This window comes from Polyergus mexicanus, unplaced genomic scaffold (assembly GCF_030449975.1).
Source record: "Polyergus mexicanus isolate NDT 795.1 unplaced genomic scaffold, iyPolMexi1.0 SCAF_2, whole genome shotgun sequence".
Taxonomy (NCBI): Eukaryota; Metazoa; Arthropoda; class Insecta; order Hymenoptera; family Formicidae; genus Polyergus; species Polyergus mexicanus.
The window spans coordinates 2,595,916-2,622,159 of record NW_027223322.1 but is presented as its reverse complement, the minus strand read 5'-3'; the positions used below and the strand labels follow the sequence as shown (position 1 = coordinate 2,622,159).

Here is a 26,244-nt window from a genome sequence, read left to right as displayed (position 1 = left end):
TACGTTTTTGAATCAACTTGAAAATTTTTAATAGCACTAGTGAAAATTGTAGATTTTCCGAAGTAGCGCAATCTAATTTCTGCATGTCTAATCATTTAATGAACGTTGCTTGTCATGCGTTAAATTATTATTCTATTTCTATCACGATTATTGATTTACTCTAAAAGAAAAAAATGTGTATGTATACAAAAAAATATCGACATATTTAGATTTATTTTATGTGAAAATGGGTAAGAAAAGAGAGTAAGAGAAAATCAGAGACGAGTGATTAAGTGAAAGTAACGAGCTGTATAACTTCTGAATACGTGAAATTGGCAGAGAGCATGATAGACGAGAAAAACCACGACGCATACCGTGCGAATTGTATGTGCAGAATGACGAGAGTGAGAACGAAGAAAGGAAGAGAGCAGTGACGAAGAGAGAAAGAGAGAGAGGGGGGGAAAGAAGAAGAGAAAGAGACCGAGAGATTCGAGAGAAGTGATTTACCGCAAATTGCCCCGTTCTCTGGAGTCGCATTATAAGCATTGGGCAATCGCGTGCATACGGCATGTGCAGTGAAAGAGCACGTGAATCCCATGCGAGTGAAAGAGCCGAAGGCTGCTTCCTATTTATACGACAGGGGAAGTGGCAAGAAGATGTCTTCCGAAGAGATGCGGAGATGAAGAGTACATTCGCCGGCTGTGATCAGTTCGCGGTGTCGAGCGGAAATTTTCGCGCGCGATTTTGCGCGCTCCGTAATTGTGATCGACATCTTATTTATAGAACCGTACAGAGTAACGCACACACAAGCCAGCGAGAGATTTATTATTTTGAGTAATCGTAATCGCACAAATTGTCACAATCGGACAAGCTTATGAAAACTGCAGATATGAGGAAAAATTTATTAATATAACACATAAATGCGTTAATTAATTATTAATTATTGCTATAAAAATATATAATTAAATTTATTCTTCTCGAAGACACAGTATAAATTTTCAAGAAATTATCGTTACGTTAGATTCCGACGCACTTCCCGATACACTTTCTCCCGCGGAAACAACCGGATGACTTCCTATCAGCTGTTCGCATCGACCAATTTAAACGCGCATTACAAAAATATCCCTCCCGGCCGACGATTCTTGTCGTGAAACCACCGTAATTTCTTTGCACCATTGTGCAGGGCGCGTGTACCGTGGACGTGTTCCGTGAAAATAATTCAAGTCTCGCGGGTGTTTCAAGCGAAATACAATTTACTGCTTCCGAGTGTGCGTCTGACCTGCAAGAAGCATGGGGATCATGACCCCTTGCTATCATTCCGGCATCTGGTTGTATCGCGAATCTGGTGCAGCTTACATTCTTCTCACGGCAATTATGCCTTATTTAATTCCCCCGTTGATCTCTTAGACGCAACTTTGTAAGTTATTTAATTAACATGTATTCTAGCTCCAGAGAAAATCATTTATCGGCAAGAAATTAACGAAAAGGATTAAATGGTTGTTGAAAAATTAACCATTTCAAAATGAAATTATTTATAATTGCAAATTGAGAATTAATGATTAATTTTAATGATTAATGTACGGATTTAATAAAAGAAAATAATTTTGACATTCTCCTATCTTTGCACTTTTTTAATTCTCCTATGAATTTTTTTCCATTATTACATTTCTTCATTATTATTTTTAAATAACAAATATACCTGATCTACAGCGTATACATTTCTTATCACTACTTGATATGAATAATTATCGTCGACGCAGCGACACGTATGCATGCAAAACGGTGATGCAACGTCGGCTAATTTATCGCCAAGTATCTCGATGTCTTTTACGAGAACGTATTCATCGGGTTGGATAGATCTCTACACGGTTGTCGTACAGTACGTGCTTCACGAAACGAGGACTATCATGGCCGCAACACTTTGCAAGTTAGCGAATTTTCCCAGATGCAATATCAAAAGCGACGAAACTTGGCTAGATATCGCTGAAGCGACATTTATCCTATTGTATTACACACGAGAATCTCTTTCTCTCTCTATTTCCTCGAGTTATTACTAAGTTTTACTGCTTCTCTTCATTGAATATTTTCGCGTAGCTTTAAAACAGCCCAGTCGTATCGCCCGCGGGCGATATACACTCCTCGGTGGCCCTAATCGCCCCGTACGCGAGGTTAACACCTTTAATCCTTCGTACAAGCGGATGTCGTGCTAAGCTTCCCCCGGGGATACCAGAATTCGACGTTGAAATTTATCGCCCGTTTCTCGCTCTCTGCTCCATTCTTCCGTTAATATTACATTTCTATTAGCTCTAATCGGACATATAAAAAATTGTACAGTTTTTCCTTTATCAATGTGGAATTAATTTCTCTCGGCGAAAACATTGCTATTTTCTTTCTTTTTCTTCGAAAGAAATATAAAATTTAATTTTTCATATATTTATACATATATTAAATAATATCTTTTATTATAATTTTATAAAATAATTGTTTAACAATTATAATTGCAAAAATTATAGTTTTGGCGAATTAAATTATGAATATACAAATATGAGGCAGTTCTATTTTAAATCCTCTCTCCCTCTTCATTTTAATTTATCAAAAATTTTATTTAGTATTTAATTGGCGATATCTGTAATTATTTTGTGACAACTTGATCTCGTTAAAACTTACAAATAGATGAAAAAGCTTACATTGAGATGCATTTTTACGGCATGATATCGCGATAAATGTATACCTTCGATTCGTGGAAAATTGTAGCCAGTCGTTCATGCGGATGAAACACGACGAGCAGTTTTCTGGAAACTAAAAAAAAATTATTTTGCACCACGCGCGCGAATACGAGTTCTGGCAGATCTGTCGATACATCGCGAGTTCTTAATTAATGGCCATAGTTCGTTCGTTCTAGTTTTTTTCTATAGTTTCATTCGCCGATAACGTCACGTAAGTTCAAAGTTTCGCCCCTCTACAGTAATTCCATTAGGGAGAGAAGAAAAAAAGATTCCATTTTCTTCTCATATAATTACGGTATGTTCATTCGCTTCCGGGACTTAAGATGGGCCGAATGACCCACGCGAGAGATTTATGTCGCGTCAGCATACGAGGTATTATACTTCCTTAGGGGGGTTAGCGCGTGTCTTGATGACGCTGAAGCTACCAGACGAAGCCAGCGAAGATATTATGTTATGTGAATAAAGCGTTGCGCTAATTCTTTCTTGCGTCTATTCATTGAAGCAAACACTTGGAGAAATGTGAGCAAGGATTGCTAATATATTCGTTTCTATGCTTAGAATTGAAACTTTTGTTTCTTTTTAAGGAAGAGGCGCAAAAAGAATGTATTATATTTTTTTGTAACATGCGTTTTATGAGAGGAATATATTTTATACATTTTCATAATTTTATACATTTTATAGTTGTATGAATAAGTTAATATTGATTGAGAAAGAAAGAGAGAGAAGCTTATCTCTGACAGCGATGGATAAACAAATACTTTGAAGTATAAAGCGAAATGCCACGTATTAAAAGCAAGATTGTTCGTGCAAAATGTAGGATGCGCTTTTACCTTTGTGCTTTCTTTTGCTGTAAAACAAATACTGTTACAAATACTTCAGTTTCCCTTTGTTAAAAGGTACTTCACATTTATTCTGACTATTGGCTCTTCTCTCTACGCAAAATCGAGGAACACTTTACACACACACACACACATTGAAACTAATCGATTGTTCTATTGTTACTCGTATACCATTGTTATTGTATCTTGTATATCAAGATGAATTTATCACAATACTTGCGGAGAATGCGATCTCTGCAAACGACCTCCAGACGCATTACGCGGAATTACCGTCTGTTTTGAAAACGAAATCGCCGTTTCACGTTCCGCTCACGTGCCGTCGTAATTGCGATCGCGCATCGCGATTGTCAAAGGAGCTTCCTCTCCCTTTCCCCTTCGCGAAAAGCGAGGAATGCAATGATGAGCAACGGCGCAGACATGGGGCGGGCAGCAGCAGACGTCGAGAGTCGCGTCGCAGCGGATCGTAATTTCCCTGGCACGACGGGAACCGTTGCCGTTATACTGAAAGCTTGATATCCCCGGCATAATTACGGGTAATTAGTCGTTACGCGCAATTGATAATAATAGCCGTGTCCGGTTCTCGGCATTCTCGCAGAGAATGGCCGGGATGCAGTTTTCTCCGCTTCGGTCGCCGATACGCGAATGCAGCGTGTTTTGTCGATGCCCTCTTTCGCAGGAGAGGAGCAAGGTCTGTTGCGATTTAAACTAGAAGTCACTTTAGACTCGCTAAATCCCTTCGAGTTAACTTCTTCTCTTTGATTGTTTACTCTGCTGCCGAGCGGAACGGATGGTTTTTCTTAGAATGGTCGAGTGCGATTATACTCGCGATAAGTGATATTCCGTCTAATGGAATCTCGTGCAACAACCGCGCAAGTAACGAGCTATTATACGACATGTCTCGATACGCAAGAAGTTTCATGCGTCGATTTTTTTTCTTTTCTTTTTTTTTCTTCGTTTGAGCTCAAATATAATGAGAGAAAAAGATCGATAAAAAAAAAAGTATATTTATTATTTAATCTTAATAAGAGGAATTTTGTCAATTATCTAAGATGAAAATTAAAATAATAGACGAATTTACAATTTATCTTCGCTTGCATACAGAACATGACGAGTATTTTTAATTCCGACGTGTTTGCGAAAAGAGAAGCGTCGAATCGCAGTGAGTTGTCGACAAACTCTCATTTATTCCCTGAGAGTCTGGTCCCGACACACAATTGGAATTTTGCCGATTGCCTCTGAGAGAGCCGAGCAGCGAAACTCTGCCGCGCCGGCCGTCCGGAATCTGTCAGGCGAAACTTTTAGCACAGAGAGTTACGCTCGTGTTTCGGTTCTTGCCCGATCGTTTTGCCCTCGCGTTTTATACATCACCGCTTGCAAAGATTTTTAGCGAAACTTTCGGATCGTTATACGCGCGCTCTCGCGAATCCCGGCAACAGTGGGCTTTGACAACTCAATTCTTCAGATGCGAAGTGTCGCTTTTTTTCTGCGGATGAAAATCGTCAAGTTTTGTATGGAAGAAAATCGGGCAAGATTGAAAGTATCAATTTAAAATTCAGAAAGTATAAAAAGATTCTTGCAACAAATTAAAAATTTTATAAACAGCATTATGTGTGTGTGTGTGTGTGTGTGTGTGCGATAAGAAAAAAAATGTTATTAGCCTTGCGAGTTTCGTCTTGAATTTTTATTACCATACAAAAGAGATTATAATTTAATTATTCTTTTTACCTTTTAAGTCAGTTTTTTTCTCGCGTTAACGAAAGCGCGAATGTGCTGTTTTTCTCGGGATATTAACTCGACAGAATCGCAACGCCGGATACTTTCAAGGAAAGCGTAAGACGGAAATTACGCAATGTCGGGCGAAAATTGAGAATTTCCATATTGCGGGAGTGCGAAAATAAAACGCACCCGGTGGCGTGCTTCGACATTTATCGCCGTAACTGTGTTCTTGCTTTGCATATACCGTCCCTCGCCGCTAACGTGCCCGACTTGGAATCGTGCAATATCGGACCCGTCGTGTAACTTACGTACCCGCTCGACGGAAAAGCCAGCGAGTTAAAAGTTAATAAGCGCACTTTTCCCCATCATCGGTGTGGAGAAGCCGGCGCAAATTTACTCGACTCCTTATTTAACCAACTCGAAAACATTTTGTTTCATTCGGAACAATCTTTTGTATTCTTAACAATGATATTTCGGATGATAAAGTTACGCGAATCATCCTACATAATGTTAAAAATATATCTCTATCAATATCGCATAAACTTTTTTTCGATTATCTAAAACTAAATATTAAAAATCACGGAACAATATACTTATATGTTGTTCGATTCAGGTTCTATACGCAAATAAACAAGAGCATAGACTATTGAGTGTTTTTGCGAATAAAAGTCGATCACGTAAACTTCATACGTCTTTCGATAAAGAAACAGATATCGTTCCTTAACTAAATAGTCATTGCCGAAATCTCGTCCGGACCAACTGACGGTTGCACCCTGCGACGGGGGTGCTTATCAGTTTGGAATTTAGGTCGATGCGGGCAATTAGGCAGCAACAGTCACGCGGGTAATCTGCTTACGAGCAGCGAATGTGCAGCCAAGTGGCGAATGCATTGTGCATTTGTGTATATTTCTGTATATGTGTGCGTGTTTGTGTGTGTACGTACTGATATGCGTGCGTGCGTGCGTGCTTGTGTCTCGACACTTTCTTCGCGGGATCGGCCATGATTCGCGCTTCACGGTTTCCGGCGATACCGTTACTGCGTTTCGCGTTTCCGCCGCCGTCGTACACGCATTTTGCTCCATTTCGAGAGAAGTGTGTAATTTATGCGCACTAGATAATCCGCGAGCGAGCGAACGATAAATCATTCATTCACGCATTCTCTCCTCCTCCTCCTCCTCCTTTCGTATCTCCACTTGCGCCGAGTCGTACTCGTTTACACAACGAGTACTTCGGAGAGGGCGGAAGTTTTAGGCGAGAGAGAATACATTAGAATATAATGGAATAGAATACATAGTCATGTAGAATCTAGAGCGAGTCTTGTAAGATGCAAGAAGTGAAAGAATGTTTTTATGTACGGAATAGATAAAGTAGATACATTTACTAGAGGATTTAATTCGATCTTGAAGCAAGTCCTTGAATATTTTTCTGAAATGGAAAAAAATATATAGCACGTATTAATTAAATGGAACGAAGGCCAAACTTCGCATACATGATTAGCAGAAGTTATGCATTGCAACACGCTACGCCTATCATAATACTAATATAAGATGATGAGAAATTTACTAATTAATTTAATATTTCTTTAGAAAATATTCTAGATTATGGTACATACAGAATTATACACAAGAAATGATGTTCTTGAATCAATACAGACTTTAGCTTTAAAAATATTTATTTATTTATTTAAACAAAGAAGCCATTAATCTCGTTATCGGAACATTGAAATAATTTGATCGTAGCAGTATATTATTATATTTATAGACACCCGTTGCACTTTGTATAATCTGTGGATTGCAAAAAATTTCTTACGAAAGTACGATAGATATATTGTAAATGAGATATAGATACATATGTATATCTCACTCTTTATATCTCGCTTTAGAAAATTCTAACGGTTTTTCGAAAATACCTCCAGACATGCCTTCGAAATCCTGAACGTAACACGCTCTGAAATTTCCAAAGAGAATCGGCCTGGTCGGCGCATTCGCGGGTCGACGGCCGATCACGGGATCGGGGCAATTTGGCCGCGAGAAGAGGATGCGAGCAAGCGGAAATTGTGCTCCGATTGACCCGCGAGACCCCCGTCAGCAGACAAGCGAGGGAGTAAGAGTGAGAGAGAGAGACAGACAGACAAACAGACAGACAGAGATCGACGCTTTTTTTCTCGCCGGAAGTGGGAGCGTGCACCTACCTAGCTACGTACATACCTATGTACGTACGTGTGCAACGCGCGCGTGCAACAACGCTGCTGCACTCGTCGACCTCGTCGTCCTCTCGCTCGCGCCGTTTCAGATGCTATCGCGGCGCCGGCCGGCGGGATAATGCCACTCTTCGAGGATCACGTAGAAAAGTCCTTTCCCACTCTCACTCTTGTTATTCCTCGTGTTGACCTCGTCTGTCGCGGTTATTTAAAGGTCCAAATACAAAGTGCGCACACATCTCGTACACGCGCGTATCTCTCTCTCTCTCTCTCTCTCTCTTATTCTCTTTTTCGCGATTTCTCTCGTAATACTATATTCTCGTCTCGTATAAAATTCCCACGGGAAAAGACTCGTTATGTCCCGCGCTTATTCATGAGTCTCACGAGTTATGAGTTTCGTGCTAGCGCGCTATCGACATCGATGTGGTCCATCGTGGCGATTTGCGCGTTATTCTCTTTTCAATGAGATATCATTTACATCGATTAGATATTCATCTTTTTTTCAAATAGGTTTATTTGTTCTTGACAAGAATTACCTCTTATTTAGCACAAGAGGTGAATTATAAATGACATTTATAAAAAATCTCTTATTTTTCAGAAACAATGTCGTGACTGAAAATAATGGACCGAGAATATTTCTGTACCTTATATTAGAATCGTTAATGTCATTTTGTGGTTTGAAGGAAAAAAAGAAAAGAAAGAAAAAAAATGTCCTACATCGAATATAGAACATTAAATGCTTTCTGAGCCACAAAGTGACATTGATTGTGTTAATACTAAGATACTAATTTAATAAAAGTCAAATGATATTTACCAGAAAATATTATGAGATTTAATCGAGAATCAGTTACTTTACTATTTTTATATCTAACTCATTGTCAGCATTATAGATATATGTATATAGTATGCTATTTACCATTTTATATTATAAGTATAATAAAAATAAGAGATGATAAAAATATACAAAAATAAGAAAATGTATTTATAATGCAAAGGGAATAATATTCTTTACGGCTCTTACAAATACTGATTTTTCAAACAAAGTCCAGTAAAATTTGCTTATCTCGAAATTCGACACGTTTGAAAATCCCACGGAAGCCCCATAAATTCCGCGATTTTTAGGGGAATGATCAGGGGAATCGATGTTACTACGAGCGACGTCGTTTTCCCGGTGACAATCGCCTTCGCGCGCAGAGACTCTTCCTGTCGTGCGCGTCCGTTTCCTCCCCTTCGCTCTTATATCGGAGGGTGTTATTGTCATTCATAGGGTGACCAAAACGAGTTGCCGAAGTACTTAAGGTACTTCAGTCGCGCGACCGGAATCTATATTGACGTCACAAATTCGTGACAGCTCCACACCATCTTCCATCATTCTTGGAACGAGATTAAAGGCTTCAACTGCGAGAGATTACGACGAATTTTCCGGTACGAAGTTTACGTATTAATCGATCTCGATCGGTATTTTCCGGCATATACCTATATAAGGATATGATCTTTTCACGATGCTCTTTTCGGCGAAAATTTCTCAAGAATTTGAGAAGAGTGAGTGAGAAAGAGTGAGACGGGGGGAGAGAGAAAGGGAGGGAGAGGGGAGAGAGAGAGAGAGAGAGAACAGCTGAGAGAAGGCGTTATAATATCGACGGAATCGTTCCGTTTGACTCAGCAAATACTGCTTATTTCTTCTTATAATATTTCCTTTCCTCTCGAGTTTTTGAAAAGTAATATAATAGATCGGTTTCTATATATGCCATCTGAGACTATACGTGTATTCTCACATAGGTGTATATATATAATATTATATAACATACAGAAATTATATTATATGTGCTCTGGACTATTTTTCTGAAAAATATACTTTTATGTTTGACCTTAATTCTTCGAATTTTCTATAGTAAGGATTTAATAATATTCTTTATTATAAATATTCGTGTAAATATTTGCGAAGTCATTTTAAAGTTATTTAATGACACTTAAAAATATCATATTGTTACATGTTTAATTACAACAGCATAAATATTTGCAATTAAAAACGAGCATAAATTATATATATATATTTATATAGATTGAAAAATATTTAGAACACTGTATCACTTCAGATAGCATTTTTAAAGAAGAAAGGGGAAAGATTTTTTTCTTTGAAGCGCCATAGTATTTATTTCAACTGGCAATTTTCTCATTTAAGAATAATAATATTAATCATCACTACTCCCTTTTCTCTCTGTTTTAGGTAAGCTTCGACCATTAACCGTGAGTGCTACCGGATATGCCGGCGAGCCGGTAAGTCCCAACCAGCTGTTACAGTTAATTAAATTTAATCGTCGCTCAGCATTCTTATTTCGCGAAACGGACATTCAAAGCGGGATGCGAAACGGGAGTTTTTATATGAATAAACGACGCACGTTGATAATCTTGTGCATCCGTTAAAGATCTTCGCGTATCTAGATCTAATCACGCCTCTTTTCTTACCCTAATTTCATCCAGTCACGATTAGATGACAAGAATAATAAAGTGAAGAGACATCGCGAGAATTTAAACGGCGCATATTTTTTCTATATCCAGAGCATTCCCATCGACATCGTTCGCGCCGTTACGCACCTTCGAGAAACGGTAATTTACCGGAATTACAATTACGGCGCGAAGAAAACGTGCTGCTCGTTACTTCCCGACATACCAGATGTACAATAATGCGGAAATGATGCGGTGGAAGAGAACAGAGCCACGACCTTTCGAGAAATTAAGAGATAGCGATTCGCAGCATCGCTCTCTCGCAACGTAGCTCTCGAATTATCTCCTCGCGGCCGCACCGACCTCGTTTTAGCGCGCGGTCTTCGGTACGCGCCGGACCTTCTCCGCCCAGTATTCGCGAGAATGTAAATGAAGCGGATATTATTAAAGTTGAGCCGCGCGTGCGTTGAAAATGCAGCACGCCTACCGCTATATAGCCACTTTCATTAATATCATTAAACTTTTCGCATTAAGAGCGCGCGCGCGCGCGGTCCCTGCCTCATCCTTGCCGCTTCTATCCATTCTTTCCCTTCTGTGCGGAGTTTGCATTGAAATTACCGGTCGCGCACCGTCGTCCCCTTTTTACCATTCTTGTCATCTCTCGCAAACGTAATAAGCGAGTTTTCCTCAAATATGCACGAATTTTTTTGTCACTCATTTTACCCACAGTCTGTTTGACGATCTGATTTTTTTTTTTTTTCTTTTACGTCATGTAATACCTTCATTTTATTTGTACAAATGATTAATTATTCTCTTTTTATGTCTTTTGCATATATGTATGTTTGGATTATCCCCAAACACGCGCAAATTCTTTTCCATTATTCATATTATGCCGTTCCCTTTGATGATTTTAATTTTCTTTCACGTTGTACGAGTACATTTAATTTTATGATCGATATAAATACATTAGCGATATCCTGAGCGGTGCAATCTTTTATCCACTGATGAGCTAATGATTTTCACTGAATAATACAGTAATTTATAAATAACCACGGGCAATTCGTAATAAATATCTGATGTTTATCGAGCGATCGAAATTGATATTGCATTATTCAAATCGCAGTACATCTCTCGTTACTTTCGAAATAGATTGTATCTCTCTCTCTCTCGAGAGAGAGAGAGAGAAGTCTCCGCCATTCTCTTTTCTTGATTCATCAATCAAGCTTTCAGCAGACTACGTTCGGTAAGTTGTTCGCGTAAACGATGCTTTACACTTCTCGTGGATTCATTCGACACTCTTTGCATATTTCATATAAAATAAAATGGACGAAAATGAACACCGCTAATTATTCGCGAGTTTATGCACGCGCGATTTCCTCCGTAAAGTACTTTTTGCCATGGGAGAATTGCACCATATCTATATTTTTCTTCTCTGCAATATTATCTATATATACATATACAGGGAATCTGATATTGATCGTATGACCTCTCGTGTACAGGTAAAACAAGTGAAACCGAAGAGAAAAGTCCTTTACCATTACATGACAGGTGATACGGTCAATATCAGATACCCTGCATATATACCTTTGGATTTCTGTTATAACCAGTGACGAATTTAGCGAGGCACGATTTCCAGATTGCATAAAACTGATAAATAAAGAGAAAATCGTTTTAAATTCTAATTTTTACATTTTATATACAATTATTTGCATCGCATACAGTGATATGATATTTAAACATTTTTACAACGAATAATCGATGTTATTGTATGGAATATACTTCACATTTTCTAACAAGCGTTTCTCCTCTCTCCTCCCCTTTCTTCCTTTATATTTATGCTCCGATGAACTGTAAACTCGCTCGTAAACAAGACTTCCTAGTCTCGATCTCCATTAATTCGCCATCCATCGGAATATCGTAGAGAAAGAGAGGGCCCGATCTCCGTTATTGCCTCAATAATTCGTCGAAATATCTTTCGCGAATAACCGTACATAGCATATCGCGATGTACATTTCTTTTCGCGTTGTCTTTTTTTGGGGGGAAGACGACAACGTCGGTGAATAAGTAAGTAATTAATTCGCGCGCGGTTTAGAAAAGTATTCTCTTATTTATTTTCGCGGCCCCAAGCGATATCGCGTCGTGATCGGCATGTAACTTCTTTTTTTTACTGTATTATCAAGTCGCATCAAGAGCGCTTTCTCTTCCCTAGTATATGTATATACACTTTCGACACGTCGCCACCAAATGCCTTCTATCCTTCCTTAGATAAGAATAAAATTTTCAGAATGAAACGCATCACGCGTAGATACAATAACGTGTATTACACGTTGTTTGCGATTCGAAAAAGTAATAACGGTGACCCGAATAATATCTGCTAGTGCGATGTTTGATATAAATGTGAAAATGTATTTTCTTTTTCTCTTTTTCCCTTGATTTCGATCGATTTCTCAGTAGCGAATGTACAAGCGGACGAGGATGTGGATAAACGCGGTAGCGCACGCGGCAATTGTAAATGCAAATACCGTTCGTCGTTGTCTTTATCGACCCCGTGCCATTCTTTAACGATGAGAACGAATGCCATTTCGATGCATGCTATGTTGGCTGTTATACTTTATAACGCTATATGGCAAATGGAGTTATCTTATTCCAACGTATAACTGTACCTGCCAGAGAGTCTTCCAACAAAACTCGTTCTCCTATACAGAAGAGGGAAATTGTATAGAGAAGGGAAATTGTTATATAGAATAGAAAGTAAAGATAGAGAGAGAGAGAGAGAGAGAGAAAAGTGAAAGTTGGAAAATGAGCGAAGTGCACGCTTCTGTGTCGCAAAGTATAATGTTTATGGAGTTTTATAAAAAGCACATCTATTCTATAATATAAAAAAATTATATAAATTTTTATACAATAAATTATAAATTTTGTAATAAAGATAACATTTTATAGAGAGCGAGAATATATAAAGAAAATTGTTAGAAAATAAATCATTTTCAGTTCAAGTAAAAAATAAAAACAACTCGACAATAATTGGCAGTTAGTCATTCAAAGTAGAAAATAAAGACTCGAGAATTGAAAGATTGGAAGTTGAACGAGAGCGCCAAACTTTGTGTAGTGGCAACTGCGATACTGTGTGCGATGAAAAAGAAAAAAGGGGGAAAAAAAAACGATACAAATTTATACCGGAATCTCTCGTGAAAACTTCACCGTTTCGACTCGCGATCGAAAATTGATTGCGCTGGACATTTCGTCGTATAAAAATCCCGGCGCAGCTGCAATTTCGGATCGAGCCTCCTTCGAAATCGATAGTGCCTTCAACGAGACATCGGGACCGAGTAGAATTCGCCGCGACACTTGTCAAAAATTAACGTCGCGCGCATGCATCGATCGATCGATGGCAAACGCGAAAGAGAGCCGGAGTTCTCTTTCAGTGTGTAATAAAAAGTCGGGTTTTTGCCCGACGCTATAGCGGCCTGCTGTCACGTAGGCTTTTCCGTAACGTAATTCGCTGCCACGCGTTATATCGTCGCGCGACATCGTCCATTTTTTAATAGCTCGACAGGATACGAGGTGGCGGAAATGCTCGTCATCTCTCCAGGGAGACGAGACGGCCTCTCTCTCTTTCTCTCTCTCTCTCTCTTTTTCTCTCTATCTCTCGTTTACGTACGCATACTCTCTCCAACATTGTTATTTTCGACATAATCCAGCTTACTGCGGCTTACTTTGCCGCATACCGAGGGAATAGGGAAGAGGAACGTGCTTTCTCATTAAACCATTAATAAAACTGTAAGATATTTACGTTTTACGTGCGTATTTCGCAGCCGTGACATAGTGCCGGTTCTGAATGACTTCTCATATATGAAAAGCAGTAATAGAAATCATAAAAAAACTTGTGAATTATTAAATATTAATATATATATATATAATACTAATCTAATCTTACGATATTAATAAATCTAAAAAAAAAATTAATTGCAAAATGAACATTTAGATGAAGATTTGAGTTCAACTTCAAGCTTTTTTGCGTTTAGTGATATAAATAAAATGAGAGATATTTCACTTTTAGCTCCTCTATTGAAATGGATCCTGAAATTGTTCGATTAGAGTCAGGCTGCATTTTATCGGCGATTCATCCTGTTACTGCATTGTTCTCTCTCTCTCTCTCTCTCATAGGATAAACGGTTTTACATTTCAACAATAATCCATTTTAACATAATTTCGTCGCGTGTACATAATTCACCATTGCTTTATAAACGGATTATTGCCCGCAATGTATCGCATTCGCAAAATACGCCAACTACTTTATGTGTACACGTACATGTATGCGAGAATGATTAATATTCTTCTTCGGTGTCTCGTTATACACATAGACATACGTGCGGATACTTCACGGATGATGGGACGCACCTATATCGATATTACTTGATTACGCTCGTCTAATATTGCGAACGATATGTTTATCGTTTTTCGCGCACGCGCGCATGCAAGTGATAAGCTCGGATGTTTCACTTGATGAAGTATATAACGGGAAACGATGATGAGAGATGAAACGATGCTAAAGGTGATGCACGGGACATCATTAACGTCGCGTAGCCGTGAGCGTTATTTCTTTCTAAAAGCGCAAACGCGCAAATATGCCGATATAAGCGAGTAAATGTGCCGATAAGAACGTAATAACATTGCAAAAAGGTAGCATAACGTATTGTGGAAATTTAATTACGAAGAAAACATAAATTGTTCGGAATAAACATTTAATCATATTACCGTTTCCTTGAACTCGGAGGCAATTTGAATAATGCAGTACTAGTTTGAACAGCACCTGATACAATAGTTGATGAAATATACTATACATTGATGAATATATTATTTTATAGAAAAAGAAATATTACATCTCTGTGTGTGTATATCAAATATTTATAAATATAATTAACAATTCTTTGCATACTTGTTTTATTTAATGTTTGTCAAAGTTATTAATATATGTCTTACATATATATATATATATATATATATATATATATATATATAATATTTTTGTAAAAATACAAAGATATTTTTGCCATTATTATAAGAAATTCGATTCTTGTAAAGTTAAAATTATACTACAATAAAAGACTGTTGAAAACAACGAACAATTCTCTAGAAAAATCTGCTTTCTCAAATAGAATCTTTTTGTAACGTTTGAAAAGTAATCTCCGTCGCATATTCAAGAGTCAGCACAAGAACCAAAGATTGGCTTTTAGAGAAGAGGCACCGACTTGCGATCGTCAAGAGTGAGTAGCGAATGGGCAGAAGGACGGAATTCAATCTTTTTCAACGGAAGATTTAAGGAACAGGACGCGATATTTAAAGTTTCCTGTCGTCGTTGTCTCGAGGAGTTCTCTCGTCGCAAAAGCGGCTATTCTGCATTGATCTACGAAATCGTACGATCGATCGTTGTCAGAGCGGCGATTCTCGAGAGCGAACGGAGACATTTCGAAAAGACAACAAAAAACAAAGGAAAAAGAAAAAAAGACGAGCGAGTCGTCGTTCAACGACTTCTTCTTTGCGCCGCTTAAAACCCGGGCTCGAATCGATTGTGCAATCAAAACGCGAACGGTTCTTAAGAAGTAAGTCTTCGCGAAGAATCGTCCTCGGAAGTTCTTCAACGAGCTCCCCGGCCCTTCCACGAGGCACTTGGGTCCTCAGCCTCTTCCTTTCAATGGCTTCGTAAAATAAGAAAGATATCGAATCAGCAATCACAATTACAAGATACATATATAGACTTGACGAATTTCAAATTATTAACGTGTTTCAATTTTTCGCCAAATACAATATATATCTCTTCTGCACACGTCCCTTTACATCTCTATTCTTAACTTCGAGAATTCTCACACAATCGAATTTGGCCAAACCAAATAAGTTCTCTCCGACGTACACAATGACGCTCGCCTGCACTGCTTTCCGTGGAAAGTTTAACGGAACGTTTCAATCCGACTCCTCGGGTCTTCCGGCGTGCTCCCGGTAGCCGGAGGTATCCTGCGATTTACATAGCGAGTTCAAATATTGATTCGCCGCGCGCGAGCGCGACGTCCCCGGAATCGACTTTGTCAGTAGCAGCAGCAGCAGCAGCAGCAGTCGGCCACAATCCTCCGGGAAATTCCTTCGTCCTCGACGTCTTTTTCGAAGGGGTAGAAAATATCCCGGTACCTATCATTGCTTGTTTGCACGACGGCGAGAGAGTACACATACCGATGTTCATCTACACACACACACACACACGCGCGCATGTATGTATCCGGAGAAAGGAGAGAAGCCCGAGGAGAGTGACTTTCCTAGCGATCCCTCGCGCAATTACTAATTACTCGTTTAGCGAGTGACATATATCCGGAACAGAAGAGGGCGGGGCGGAGACGAGGGTAGAAGCAGCCCTGTAACGACCTTTTGTCTTAACGACTCACGAAGAGAACGGAGAGTCGCTTTTAACCAACTTCTCTCTCTCTTCTCTCTTCCTCTTTCTCCCTTCTTTGTTCCTCCCTCTCCTCTGTTCTTTTCCGCTCTCCTGAATCACGTATCTGCTTGCTTTCTCCTCGACCTACTCACTCCCCTTTCGTCTTGCCTGTTCCCTCATCCTCTTGTATTTATCGAGCTGCAGCTGCATGCTCGCGATCTTTAGTTATCTTCGAGCGAATTCCTCGTACCGTACGGGAGATTTATGGCGACTTCGCGTAAGTAAGAAGAAGAAGCATGCCATAGTCATCTTCGCGTTCCGCAGAGGAGTCTTATCTGCTATTATGTGCTATTTCATTAGCTACAGTTGTGGCGCGCTCGAATTCTGAGTTACGGCTTCCTGAACTGTCATCTTACTCCGTTCTCTGTTAAAAGATATACGTGCGCCTTAAAAATATTTATTTTTCTCGTGTTTCTTCTCTTTCCGTGGGTATATAAAATGATTCACACAACTAGTGTAACGAGAATTAAATATTAAATACAAAGTACAATATAATTTAATCTTGAATATTACTTTCTTATAAACTTTAGATAAAATTTTAAAAACATATTTTCTTAAATTTATTATAATAATAAAAATGATTTTTTCTTTAGATATATCTTTGACTTTTCTTCATAGCATCGATATTAGATATTATTAGTAATAAGCCTGAAATTCAAGTTATTATAATTCTAAGATATTAGGATATTTTTCTTATTTACAATGCCTGAAAATCATCTGAAAAGACTCAGGGTGGCTGTTATCACGTCGTTTTCATCTAACCTGTTACATTCGCGGGATATATCTGCATTATGAGGAGTCATTCCATAAGCAGACGCGATTCGGACGGCTTACCTGGCGGCGTTATCTTATCTTTAAGTGTGCGAGCCCGATCGTGATGAGCGTCTTGAATTTCGATGAGAGAGAGAGAAAGAGAGAGAGAGAGAGAGAGAGAGAGAGAGCGGTAACTGAGATGCGCCATATTATCACCGTTCTAAGGACGTTAAGCCGACGTCTCATGAAATGTAAATGCCCTTCCGGCATATCTAGATTAAATCACGAATGTATGTATACATTTGCGTCACTTTGCAGTTCCTGGTTACATTACGTTACGTTGTCGGCAACACTCTCAGAACTATCCGATCGAACAACGATTTACATTTTTATCCGCTATGTTTAAAAATGAATAAGGCGAGATTGCATTGTAATATCAACGATGACGAAATATGGGCACGGCTTGATGCAGACAAAAAATATTTATAATCCGTATGTGTCCATTTTGTAAAGATGTCTGTTAATTTCCGATCCATAAAATAATCTTGCTAATTTATTCACAGATAGTTTCAGAAAACGGATTGGAAAATTTATCTCTAGTTTTTTCATTCCATTAGCAATCTCACGCAAGCTTAAGAATTTAAGTACCCTTTCCGTTAATTGAAACTTATTGACAAATATTTTGTCGATATGTTTGGCGATGGTTACGCGATGATAATAATTTCGCGATGCGTCGATGCGTGTAATTAATAAATCAGGAAATTATATCTCCAGGTCGGTTTATCACTGTCAATTACACGAGCGTTAATCGATGCTGATAATCAGCATTAATTTGATTGTTGACTACTTGTCACTCGATGGAATGTAACTGTATATACGTGTGCATGAGTGTATATTCTCGAACGCACGCAAGAATCTTTTTATTTTTATTGTTTTCCGCTTCGGGATTGCATTAAATAGAGCAAGAATTTGCTAGCAAGCAATATAAATGTCACTCCATTTTGCACAGGATACATAACTTTGCAGGTAATAGCGTTACGAATACACGCGACAGGAGAATTTCATTATTCTCGCATTTAATACTTGTAACGAGCTGTTAAGCGTTCATTTTTATTACTTTTGCATTTATAATCTTATAATTTTTATCGCCATATTATGTATCATTAAACGAAATAACGTTTTAACGTTAAGTTGGAATCCTTTTCAGATAAGCGGATTATTTCTCATTGAGCATGCTATTAACCAGCGCTCTTCTTTTTTATGGTTTGACTATGTATAATTGAATTTATTTACATACATATAGAAATTTTAATTATTAAATAAAAAAAAAACTAATATTTCATCAATTTCTTTATGAAAATAAATGCGAAGAAAATTATTAAAGATACGAGCTCAAAAAGTAGATGAATTTTTATCTATAAAGACTTAGTTTTACAGAAAAATCTGTAAAGTTCCAGAATCATAAATTTAACGAAATTGATAGTTTTTTGGTTGATTCGTTTCATTACTCAAATGCAAAAATAATTCTATTTATCTCTCATCGCTGTGACTATCATCAACTTTCCGAATCGATCTCAATGAAATATTTATTTCAGAACTCGCGACTAAAGTCGGCCCATCTTCAAGTAACCACGCGACTCGTTCGCATGCATTTTTATTTGCGAGAGCAAATGATATTATTATAATATATCTTAGGGAATTGTTCACCCCGAGAGAGAACGCTTCGACATACATACATACATATATCGATATTTTGCCGACCGATGTCGAGTTGGGCTTTCTCTGAGCCAGACGACATCCAGTCGGTTCTCTGTATGCGCAATATCCCGGCGCTGATCTTTCATGCGACGATATCCGCTCTTCGGGCCGTAAGACGACTTATCCGCGTATGGATAAATCCGAGGACTGCCGTTCTCAAAGGGACGAAAGTCTGCAAAGCGCATCGCGTCACTGCATCTTACAGGATGCACCACCCGACAGTATCGTATCCGTTTTTCCGTCTTTTGACATAAGCCGCGTTCTGTTACAGCGTGCACGAGAAAATTTGGCCCGAATAAACATCGCCCTGCTCTTTTTCTCGATCGATAGCACCCTCAAGTCCTGCTTGCACGAATCGATTTTCGTATAATTCTTTTTTTTCCCTACTTTCATCTATCTTTTTAAATAGTGTTACGCGTTATACGCGGTATGAAGTCTTTCTCTAATATTTTTTTGTTACTTTTTACAATATAAAGTTGAAAAATATTATATTTATTAAAAAAAAATATGTATATATATATATATATATATATAATTTGATATATACAAAAGTATATATATCTTTAAATAAAAATTAGAATTGATTAGTTTTTACATTAATTCTTATATTTCGCGAATGCGAAATAAATACACAATTTCGGGACGAAGGAAATGACACAGCTGAGATACTTACGGTGCAACTTACGGCACTATTGCACAGTCGCGATTTACGGTAGTCGCATTCCGACGCGTATCTAATAATGTGCAGTGAAAGTCCCTCTCTTATGCATGGTCGTCCATGTTTACAAGAGCGTCCATGCAGACATACTTGCAGCTCACGCGCGCTGATCGCTCGCTGGTCGTAATATATGCATATACACCACATCTTCCCTTATTAATATAATAGGAGAAAAGAGCGACGAGAGAAAGAGAAAGAGAGAGGATGAGGATCATAATTTTCAAAGTCAATATTTCGCGCGGCCGTTTATAAAACCATCGGATTATACATCGGTAATAGATTATTATACGTATTTTCACGCATCAGCCTTTCTTTTTAGTTAGACGTGCAGCTTGAATTGACACAAATAGACTAATCGATAATAAATTATATGCAATATTTTGATGTCGAGAAATGAATTCTCAACAGCGTAGATTGAGTCTCTAAAATTTACAGCTTGTCTCTCAACTAAACTGAAATGTTTCTTTTATTTCCGCCAATCGTTACATATTCGATATTACTTATTCTATATCGCGTTTTCTTGTCCCCGGTCGCGGGATATTAATATTTAACACACGGGCCTCTCGTAAATTCAAAATCGCCGGTCCTGAATAATTTACATCCACGCGTCTCATGCATTGCCGCGGCGTCTTCGATAGAAAGGAAATCGATAAGACATTACACGGAGATGAGTAATGTTCCTATGTGCCGATATATGTACAACGACAGTTTCAATCGACTATGACGTATAGCGTGTAACCGGGCATATATCGAGCTTTACGCTTTACATGTTTTCGCTTTGACCAGCTTGTGTTCGTGTTTTTTTAAATCTTACTTTTTCACCAGACTATTGCACATGCAAAAATAACAAAGGGATCAGCTATTTATTCACTATTTTCTAAACCAAAAATAAACGGCGCTTTTATTTGCTTTTCTACAGAGTGTTCGGAAATTCTGTTGATTTATCAAAGAAAACATCAATTTCAGATTGATCATAAAGCTTGAAAATATATAAATTTTCGAATGTTCTCTAAAAATATTTTCAGGGCATACTAAAGGTTTGCAAAATATTTTTTATTTAAAATGAATAAAACTAGCACTTTTCTCTAAAACTTTTATGTAAAAACTGTGCAATTTTTTTTTTGCCAGCTAAAATATTTTTTATTATTTTTTGCTTTCCTAGATTTTACTGGAAAAGCATTGTACAAGCGTGTGTAACACCGATGGATGCAAGTCGCGACGTTTCCAATTGATTTTGCATTTCTTGCTCGGTGTTGATCGTTCGTAAAGTCTCGAGTTTTTTGGTTTTTTTTCCATGTTTCTTTCGCGCGAATGGAACTCTTAGCTTGTGAAGTCATTGTCGCTTGATTTTCAGTGAGCATCGCGAACAATCCCATTCCCGATGCGGTGTATTGGATGCGAGGGGCATCGAGACCGAAAGGGATTCGAGGAGGGATGGTACATAAACCGCGATCGTCGCCACTACCGTTGATGGGTTGCAGCCCAAAGAACGATGTAACTGATTTCGCGAGAGATCGATTGCAAACGCGCGCGATCGATGGCATACGGCATTGCAGGTTTCAAGTGTCAGTGGCAGCCGTTATTTTGGTAGAGTAGCAAAGTACTTTCAGTCTATTTCTAGCAATAGCAGCATTTATGTTAGTTGAGAATGTATGGACTATAATTTTGAGTCCATTTTGTATAGTACATTTCCTTTTAATAGTGCATGTGCTGCATAAAGAAATTTAAAAATAAATTTGTTTGAAAGAGTATAGAGATTTATATTGTAAAAAAGGAAATTTTTGTTTAGTAAAATCAGTATTTTTTAAAGTGAAATTATGGACTCTGTATTTTATCTCTGTATTACACGTTCAGGATCATGACTTCTCTATTTCGTTCTTAAAACTTTGACTCACGCATCCTCAATCTCGAGCCAATTAAACTAATCTTTCACGGATATTAATGCGGAGATTATTGAGTTAATAAGCTGAACTAGCTTCTTAAAAAAAAAAAAAAAAAAAAAAAAAAAGATATATATATATATATCTTAGCTGTCCGACTTTGAGTGGCTTAATTCGATTTCCCTCTCCATCTTCTTCTTTCACAAGGATCAACGCGGAAGATCGCACCGCTGCGTGATCGATGGCGTTTACGCGCGAAAGTGATTTGACTTTACGACGAGACGGTTTGATAGGGAATGTGGGAACGATCGCTCCAACCTATCTGTTGGATCGATAAATGAGTTAATGTTGCGTAATCGACGCTTGTACACTTCGACATCGAGTAATTATAGTTAAATTATCGATTTGCGCATACACAAGTCAGAGTAGTCTATCTAGTCGATATTTTCATTCTCTATTTTTATCCTCTATTTTTTTCACGTTTATATACGTGTATCTAAATAGGATTGAAATTAATAAAGTTCTTTTTTGCTATAATATTGATTATATTTCTCAATCGTAGATGTATCGATAATCATAAAACGAGAATATAATAAAAAATATAATATGATAAAAAGAATTCTATCTCTCTCTCTCTCAACAAAAAAAAAAAAAAAATCAAGCACATCTTGTAGAATTTGTACGCGCTACACATATAAACATTTAGTAAATGTTCCGATTAACTTATATCTCACGGATCGTTCTCATTTTTACATATATTGTAGAGGGTACATTTTTAAGTAATACACGCTTTGAATTTTGTGTCGTTCTCTTCCGGTTCCAGAGATATGCGATTTTGAAGTTTCACAGTTTTAATGTTTTTTCTCGAGTATTATAAAGTAATATTGGAAAAAAAGAAAGTTTGTATACATTGTATTTGTTGTTGTAGAGCAGACGAAGAAGTGTTTGTTTACATTTACGGGATAGGTACACGGTCATGGATATTTTGTCAATAATGTATTTCACCTATTTCTCGTGATTCGTTAACAGTTTGCACAAGCACTTTACAACGCGAAGCGAGATCCACTCCGTTCCACAATTATATGGATGGGAAAGTACAATATATGCGTGGACGAAGTGGGTTCCGCTCCCCCTACGGATGGGCTCCACTTTCGGAACCTAACGCAAATCTATTTCTGATTCAAAAATATAAACACACAAGAGTAGAATATAACGAAAAGATGATACAAGTAAATTCGAAAATTATGATACTTTAAAATCGCCTATCTCTGGAATCAGAAGAGAGCGGCACAAAATTCAAAGCGTGTATTACTTAGGAATGTACCTTTTACAATATATGTAAAAATGAAAACGATTCGTGAGGTTTTAATTAATTCAAACATTTACCAAACATTTTTCAATCACAATTTCGTTTTTTCATATAATATATTTATTTAAAAAAAATTCTACTAGCAAGCTCTTAATTAAATCATACAAATTTTTTTTTCATTTAGAGATAATATTTAAAGTGTAAAGTATATTATTATTATTATTTTTATTTTTTTTTTTTAAATGAAAAAGGCGCCAAATATGCACGCGCTTAATATAAAAAATTCATATGTGTAATATAGTGTTATTTTATACAAACTACACAAACACTGTTGTACAAACTAGTAGCTTTAATTTTCTAAAAAAATTGATATTAAAAAATTGCCAATTAATTGTCAATTAATAAAAACTTATGTTCGCGTGACTTGACGCAAGAGAGACTGCCGTGTCTCTTGATAAAATTATTAAGCACATACATATATATAAAGAGAAAATATTTGAAGTATAAAGATTATTTTAGCGCATATCATTCCGCGCTTATTCGAGCGTAATTCTCAACAGGTGGAAATCAGCGAGAAATTTCTCGTCGCGTAACTTAAAATATTCGCCAGATTGACTCGTCTGCTTGATCAATCTTCGATCGAGATCGATTATGCTAGCTGTGCCGACGGACGCGCTCGTTAATTTCTACAGTCGAGATGCGCTCGAAATACTTCTCCTCGGGGTGCTGATTATACGAGGTGTTTACTCAAGAGAGGGGAAGAATGTAAGTGAGTGAGATAGGGATAGAAATAGAGAAAAAAAAGGGAGAGGGGAGAGAGAAGTAGTCACGTGCAACAAGTGTGACTGCTTCATCAATCTCTCCGTATGCGTGGGCAGGCGTGAGAAACCGCGCTCGCGCGAACTCTCTCGGTGTTAGGTCGCCGTCAAGAGAAAGAGAGAGTTGGAGAGTCTCGTGCGCGCGAAAGGTCACATTTCTGAGATTTTCTCGAGTTCTCGCAGCCGAGACTTGGAACCGAGAGCGCGGAGTCGGAGTTAGCACCGAGGGTGGTGAATATATTCGCGCGTGTTTAACACGCCCACGTGGCCGCGGCAGTTTCATCGCATCGCGACCTTGCCTTTCTTCCTACATTGTCGCCTGCATAAATCAGGCAATAAAAGTGACGCGAAGATGGAATAACGACGGTGGCCGAAATTTTTTCGCAGAAAGAAGATTACGTTCTCTCGTCTACAGCGATATGAAATTATCCGTATATTAATTCTTTATATTACAGAATAATGTTAAAATAAATTTTTTTAATTAATTTCTAGTTAACTTATAATTATACACATTTATATATGTATTACATTTTATGATCTAATCTTTAAATTTTATTATCGAAATCACATTCAAACTTTTTTTACTCTATATTATATTAGCAATCTCAAATATAGCCATTAACATTCCATATAAGAAACCCTTGACTTCTATCACACTTGACAGTCGATTAGGTGAACAGCTAGCCAATCATTACGAAGATCCGCTAATCACTTGTCGGCGAAATGATCGTTTGAAGTATCAATCGAGCAATCGAACGCATCCACTTAAGTCACGATTTATACGAATCATTTATCACTGCGACGTGGGGGAAAACATATGCTATGACGATTATCGTGAAGAAGTATCGTATGTCCCGCGACGCGTAAATCCCTGTAAACTCGTGTAAATAGTTACATATCATTACATGGAATAAAAACTCTATTTTCCTTTCTCTCATTCTCTCTCTCTCTCTCTCTCTCTCTCTCTCTCTCTCTCTCTCTATCTCATATTTATCTACCTGAAATAACAACTATCTGTCCACGGGAATCGCATCAGCGATTGTTTTACAGATCCAATCGCACATACACCCGCCCTAGTTTCGTTCATTTATGGAGCGCACTGCGCGATAATCAAATATAGCAAAAATTATTTTTGTAAAGCTCCACTGACATTTTTCATAATATTAACGACGATATTTCGGCGTTAAGAGTAAAATATGACTTGCAGATTTGTGCTGTTGAGAATCTCGCGATGATTTAATCTCACGTGTAAGTTTTTATCTTGAGGAGTAAAAAGTGACGCGTGTTTAGCCATGCGAAACGGTCGAGCATAAACACCGAAAGTACACGTGTAACGGTAGAGGGGTCTCGCATCCTCGGGATTTATGGATCGATAGACCCGTTAAATTTGTTAGACTGTTAGCCTCATAAATTGCCAGATGGATCCGCGGATTGCCGGCTTCGTAAATCGCTAGGATCTATCGGTCGTTCAATTACAAAGCCGTTGATCCATAAAATCCTCACGCTTTCTCGCTGTATTACATACATTTACGTACACAATAATTTAAAATTGGATCGATTACACGCGTCTCTTCCTCATTCTCTATTTTTCACTTTCTACAATATTTCTAATAAATAGATGATGTCAGATTTTTAATATAATTTTTGCTAAATATACCGATTATAAAATAGAGAAGAATTATGAAAACAAATTTGAAGATCTATTTATGCAAATATAATTTACATTTTCAATTTTTATTTTAATATTACGAGAAATTTCTTTATACCAAAAATGCCTTTTGTGACGGTGTTATTATATTTATGTGAAAACTATTTCAAGAGATTTTTTTTACGCTAACAATGAGTTTAATTTTCAAATGCGAATTTTCGAATTGGAAGCCATAAATTCAATATAGCAATCGAGAATTAAAAAAAAATTATTTGTTTAGCATAAAAAATGTTCTTCCAAGATATTGTTTAAATATTAAAATAAAAATATAAAGTCTCTAAGTTATCTATAAATTGTATAGTTCTGCGAGACAATATACTTTGCGCAAAATATTGTTCCATTAACAGCAATTGTGAAAATTACAAATTTGATATTTCCATGCGCTCTCAACGGGGAAATTTTGACGGTATTTCGCATCTATTTTTCTGACGACGTACTCGCGCCAAATACATCGCTGTCACGCCATCAGAATGGCGATCGATGGCGGTGTGCTCTGATTGACGTTCGAAACTTAATATCCGAAATGCGTCAGAGGGAGGAGTTTGGAAAATGTATGAGGCCGCCAGTTGCACATCCTGAGAGAGAAAGGAAACCTTATACAGAGTGTTCCAGAACGAATCGTATTTTAATTAGCCAAGGTTTCTTTTTATAAGAAAAATGAATTTTTGTAAACGTCAATATTTCTTAATTAACCTTAGAGGCAAATTAATAATGAAGCTTTATTCAACCTTAGATTTCAAATGACATTTACAATATTTTTCAAATATCTGTATTTGAGATCATGAGAATATTTAATGTTAAAATTCATAAAATTGCAACTAATAATGTCGCATAGTGAATTTTTTAACTATAAATTAGTAAAAAATTTGTTGTTAATAATTGACTGATTTATTTCGAGACAACCTGTACAC

General features: G+C 37.5%; 1 protein-coding gene across 4 annotated transcripts in view; it reads left to right on the top strand.

Annotated features, from left to right (window-relative positions):
- The window catches only part of LOC138944139 (CCR4-NOT transcription complex subunit 6-like), a 383,005-nt gene that overhangs the window by 159,907 nt on the left and 196,854 nt on the right, over positions 1 to 26,244 (top strand). For 2 of the 4 annotated variants that reach the window (XM_070315054.1, XM_070315048.1), the window contains exon 4: positions 20,973 to 21,254. The exons of the other annotated variants lie outside the window; for them this stretch is intronic. In XM_070315054.1, coding sequence (XP_070171155.1) covers positions 20,973 to 21,214 — 242 coding nt within the window. In that variant the 3' untranslated portion in view covers positions 21,215 to 21,254. Of the gene's footprint in view, positions 1 to 20,972; positions 21,255 to 26,244 lie in introns of those variants that run through there. 4 annotated transcript variants of the gene reach the window in all.